Genomic DNA, 5,600 nt, shown 5'->3' with positions numbered 1-5,600 from the left:
TTGCTAACATAAGCCATCTTACATGTACCAGTTCTACCACGCACCTTAACGCGGTAGGTACTGCCCCAGCAAATGGCATCAATATTTAATACCTTCAAGCTCGTATTGCCTGTATACTCTTGTCTCTACCATTCCTGTGGAAATGACTTTATAATTATTGGATCTTGTATCAGGATCGACTTTATATCTTACCCCTATACAACAAATTTCAAAAGCAATTAATTAAAATACTTTGTGTACGATCTGTCGAGCGTTTGCAACCAGCGATAATATTTTGAATCGTGAGACTTGATCCAATTGGATGTCTTATCACTGTACTGGATTTTGCCTCCAAAAACCGTTCTTGGGAGTAAATTAAGTGCCAAATCCTGCCTGGAGGCCTCAGATACGATATCACACTTAAATAGGAAGTGAGTATTGGAGATATCCACTCCCACTAACGACTCTGGCTTTCGATTTCTGTACTTGCCAAATTCTAGCTTCGTCTCGCTTAAAGAAGTAAGATCGCGGTCTCGACAATCCTTACAATATTTGTAGAAACCCCTGTACCGGCGTTGGCAGCCGAGGCACACCTTATAGTGCCCACCAAAAAGCTTAACACACTCTGAACCAACGAAGTGATGATTCTCATCCTCGTCAATGATAAGGAAGTGTCGCTTGAAAGGGGTGTTGCAATAACACCGCGGGTTAGCATTAGATCGACAGCCAGGGCACGGAAAACTTGCGTCTTACCTAAAGCCATCCATTTACCCTTGTCCTTTGCTGCATCACCCAGACGAGTGATACTGGCTAAGGTCGCCGAGGGCATCCTTCAAAATCGTCAGCGTGGTGGCCAATCAGTGTCTGTCTATATGTGGCTTGACTTTCTATGTGGTCAAAAAAAATAATTCGAAGTAATTAATTAGCCAAGTTCGGTTTATGTCTTAAGTTCGCGTTCTTTTCTGAATGGTTCGTCTTTCGGCTTCCGCTTTTTGCGCGTACGAATTTGGTCCCTATTTTTATCGTCGTACCTTTTTTGATAGGTTAGACGAGCGTCGCGTGTGCGCTGGTAGTAGCGCTTCTGCGCTGCTTTGATGCGCTCTTTAGCGAAATATTGGTTGGGTAAATACGTCTTATTTATATGTCTATAACCTTTATATTTTGTCAGGATTACTGTGGGAATGTCCATCCGTTTTATATCTTAGATCGAGCATGGTCCATAAAACCACGCGTAAAAATGAGATGGGAAGAGGCAGGCATCGATTTGTTTTATCTATGATCGAATTACCATTTCAGAGCGTCGATTTACAGGATATCGATATGGAATTGGTGGTTGATCGATCCAAAGCGGTCGATTCTGCCGTGGCTCGATTTATCAGACTGTTTAGTTAGATCGATTTATACTTTTTATAGACCTCGATTTAATAAACCGACCTCTTTTTATTGTACACCGAGAATCAGGCTATTAATATTAGTGAAAAAAGAAGAAAAGAATTGAAATGCACAATAAAAATACATTTATAAAGCGTCTCACGCAAAAGTAAGTTTATTTCTACCACCATTGCAGAAAAAATTCACGTGGATTCACTTCCACTGGCGCTATACAGACTATAGCTCATTCTTTGTCTCACCTTCGGTATCAGGCGGCAACGAAGACGGTAATTCGGGGATTAATCCTTGAAATGTGAAGGCATAGGATTGATACTGCTTGTTCTTCATTGAGCCATCAAGTCCACCAATATATCCCACTGGTACTCCGTTTTTGGTGCATACAAGCGCGCTTCCAGATAGAGTGGGAGCTGACAAAGATGAGAGAATCATTTGGTTTCCACGCCAACCGGTGATTTTAGCTGGAAAGGATGCGTAAGCGTGACCAAAATGTTGGTCTTGAAGAGCGCCAGGGAATCCGAACACGTCAACATTCTTCGTGTCATACGCCTTAAGGGACATTTTACATCGGACGAGCTTGTTATCTCGTGGCCCAGCAACTTTGAAGATTGCGAAGTCGAACGCAGCCGAACTACCCCAGCATGTGTCCTTGTCGAGGCTGAATCGAATGACTTCTTCCGGCTTCTTCATATCAGGAAGGAGTTGCTCCACCACAACTAGAGGCTTGCCGGATAAAGCTGGTGTTTTCATCGCTGTCGTCCGTTGAGATTTACGACGTGGTTGCATTGCAACATTGGCGTCCTTCACATCAGCATCTTTTCTTTTCCTTCCACTTGTTTTCATTGAGGGAAAGAGTCTCAAATACCATTTGATTTCAGACTTGAAGTGACCACTCAAGTGATCAGCGAATGTAGCGTCTGTCCACATGTGCAAGTTCGTCATAAGATAGAAGTGCGTCGGCGTTTGATCCACAACCAGCACCGTTCCTGAGCACACATCTTCCGAAGAAACTCTCACAACTGACTTCCACAAATTCAATTGAACCTTAGGATCCATTGGACTCCATGCGTCATCGTCTCCCGTAGACCGTGGAACCACCACCAGCACGTGGATTTGGGAAGTTGATGGAGGATCCATTCCAATCAGCACGTCCTCCAACGAATCTTCTCCCTGTAACTCTTTGTCTTCATTCGTGAGCGCTTCGATGAGAGCAGTCTTTTCGCCCTTCTTCAGCTTCGTTACGTCTACCAAGCGAGAAGAGAGCCACTTGCTGTCCGCTGTCTTGGCCAGGAAGAGCTTCAGCTTGTATGCATCAGCGTCCTTCAAGTCGTTCTTCTTCTTCGCCTTGATCGCCTCCTTCAAGTCATCCACCGAGTCGCTCTCGTCCACTCGCACCGAGAACACGCTTTCCGCCACACCCACCACAGCACAGAAAAATTTCACCATCTTTCCTTAAGGCGGCAGATTCGAGTCTGGTGCGAGAGCTCTCGCACCATTTTTCCAACCCGCACTAGACATTTTTCGGAGAACGGTAGACATAATTTGACGAGAAACACTTATGTCTCGAATTGGCCGCTGGCATACAGTACATGACTAGCAAAGACTGAGAGAAAGGACGTGGGATGTGGTCCACATTATCACCATCTTTCCAGATTCTCGAATGAGAGAAAAGGGCGGTGCCACAAAAAAGACCTATCCCATGCGATTCGAATAGCGAGAGGACTTGAAACCTGCATCGGATGCGTCCTCTCGCTCAGCGGGTCGAGAGGTTGCCATCCGTTTAGAGGATTTGAAACCTACTTGAGACGCATTGACTCAATGACCAGTCGAGAGCGTGAGGACACACTCAATGGCATTGAGCGCGTCGAGAGCGTGAGGACACACTCAATGGCATTGAGTGCGTCCTCAAGCTCTCGATTGGTCAAGCGGTCGGCTCGTTGACCTGGCGCGGTGAAAAAGCTAAACCTTCTCTCCTTGTTAAAGGCTTTGAAAAAAAAAACTGCCGGTGTAATGTGCCGGCTCTCACTACTCGCGGCTACTACATGTACAGTAATACGCGAACTCTGATGGCATCAGAGATGCGTCTCGCAGACTATTATTATAATACGTAGACCTCTTGTTATTACACTACTCGTCCTAACGATCTGCGATACACCTCGGCCATTGCGGATACCGCTACAGAGCAGACGAGCCTTGCCGACGATGCCTCGATCGACGCTGTACCTTTATTCCCAGCCGGCCACCATGACAGTGCCATCATGGCAGCCATGGCCATTGACACATGACACGTTAGAATCGCTTCGTAGAAGTCTATACATTGTATAGACTTCTACGAAGCGATTCTACCACTGCTGAAGCGCACAAGACCTCGGCCACTGACGAAGAGAGGGAAATTATACTCGCGAGCGTGCGGATAGCGATCAAAAGACTGGTGACAAAAGATGACACGATCTATACGCATGGAAGAGGTAATGGACGCGAGAAGGAATGGTGGGCCACATTACTAAAAAATTAACCGAAAATCGAAGGCCAAACACGACAACTACGTCCGACCTCTGGACTGGACAATCCGTTTCCGTCTGGATAGTGAATAAGCGAACCTCAGCGATGATGTACAACAAGCTCAACGTTATCTCGTCAACACGCATTGGCGATAGGAACTATCGCATCTACATCAACTACTTGCGGTTCTATGAGTACTTTAAGAGCCCGACGTACAACTCCCTTTTCGTGCATAGACCCAAGTTCAACACTTTAAAAAACAAGGAATTAAACGGACGATAAATTTGATGTATAACATGTATGAACACTAGAAGGACCACAGAGAGGTACTGAAGTAGTAGCTGCCAGCTCATGAAAGCCAAAGCTGTGTCGCATGAAGCCTTCTGCTCGAGATAGTTGGTGATCTCAGCACTAAATACGCGTGTTAGGATCAAGATCAATGCTGCTAGCATAGGTATCAGTATCGTTGATTCTTCACCATGTCGATATGAAATTAAAGTGCTCCTGTATTTCACACTTAACTAATGAGTTCTTCAGTGCAAATTGAAATGCTAGTGTTGGGACTGGAGAGGCTTGAACTGCAAGTTGCTTCATTAAATGAACAAACAAACATATTGGACCAAAACGTTTGTATTATTAATACTTAGTATTCCGATAGGGAATTTGGTTTCAGTCCTGATGCTGTGTAACATGAAAATACACCAGTATGCTAAAAAGTTCTGGTTCAACGAAGGATGTATTAGGGAACTTATTACTAGTTTCTCGACTACCGGTGACTCAAGATTATGGAGCAACAATTGTCTGAAAAAGGGTCAAGGCCGATGGTCCATTAATATCAGGGCATGGGAAAAATAGTATAATAACAATATTACGGGTATTATATTTACGGAATAACTTACTATTGATTTTTCCAAGATAAATATAATACATAACTGTACACAATAATACAATATTTTACACGCTTCCAACCATTTCCAGGAGCGCTGACAACCAACAGTTCTCGACTGCCTTGCAAATACACTCTGCGCGCTTTGATTCACACACTCCCCACTTCTTAATTTTCTCTTTAGAGAACAAGCCACCACTCTTAGCCACGCTACCCACCACGCTACCCACGATGACCTCCCGTCAACTCTGCGCATTTTACTTCAGCGACCTCGGTGAAGGTCGCTTTGAGTGTAAATCCTGTGGGCTTCCTCGGAAGCAGACGCCCGGCACGGGGTACAGCAACCTCCTCAGCCACCTTAACAGCAAGCACGCTGGGTATGCTGCTGGGTTTGCAGAACTTCATGCCACGCAGACGCCAGCACTTACCACGTTTGGTTTTGTGGACGATGTGACGCGCAATATCTACCAATGGATGGTATGGGTGATCGAGAGAAATCTACCAATCACTGAAGTGGAAAACAAGGCTACGCGTGCTGTAGTTACAATGAAGCCTACGACTACCAAGACACTGAAGCGGTACATGCGTCATGTGGCTCTAGCCGTTGGAGCAATCATTGCAAAGGAGATGGGAACTTCCTTTGCTTTAATGTTCGACGGTTGGACTAGTCACTCACTTCACTTCCTCGGCATCTACGCGATCTACGTCTACAATGGTGTGCGCCACCAGCGCCTTCTTGCGCTTTCGCCAATGGAAGACGGCCAGACAGCTGAAGCCCACCTGGATCATATATCCACCGTACTGAGCGTGTACGAGAAGAACCTGCAGAAGGTGCGCTATGTTG

General features: G+C 45.5%; 1 protein-coding gene across 1 annotated transcript; it reads right to left on the bottom strand.

The window, feature by feature from the left end:
* Nucleotides 1-1,587: 1,587 nt before the first annotated feature.
* On the bottom strand, nucleotides 1,588-2,814 carry PITG_09053 (Crinkler (CRN) family protein; the record flags this gene model as incomplete). Its single annotated transcript, XM_002903023.1, has 1 exon — nucleotides 1,588-2,814. One exon carries the CDS (start codon nucleotides 2,812-2,814, stop codon nucleotides 1,588-1,590), a length of 1,227 nt encoding a protein of 408 aa, XP_002903069.1.
* Nucleotides 2,815-5,600: the final 2,786 nt, after the last annotated feature.

The sequence above is a fragment of the Phytophthora infestans genome, genomic scaffold, assembly GCF_000142945.1.
Source record: "Phytophthora infestans T30-4 supercont1.16 genomic scaffold, whole genome shotgun sequence".
Lineage (NCBI taxonomy): Eukaryota > Oomycota > Peronosporomycetes > Peronosporales > Peronosporaceae > Phytophthora > Phytophthora infestans.
Note: the sequence above shows the minus strand (reverse complement) of the source record. Positions and strands in the feature narration are given on the sequence as shown.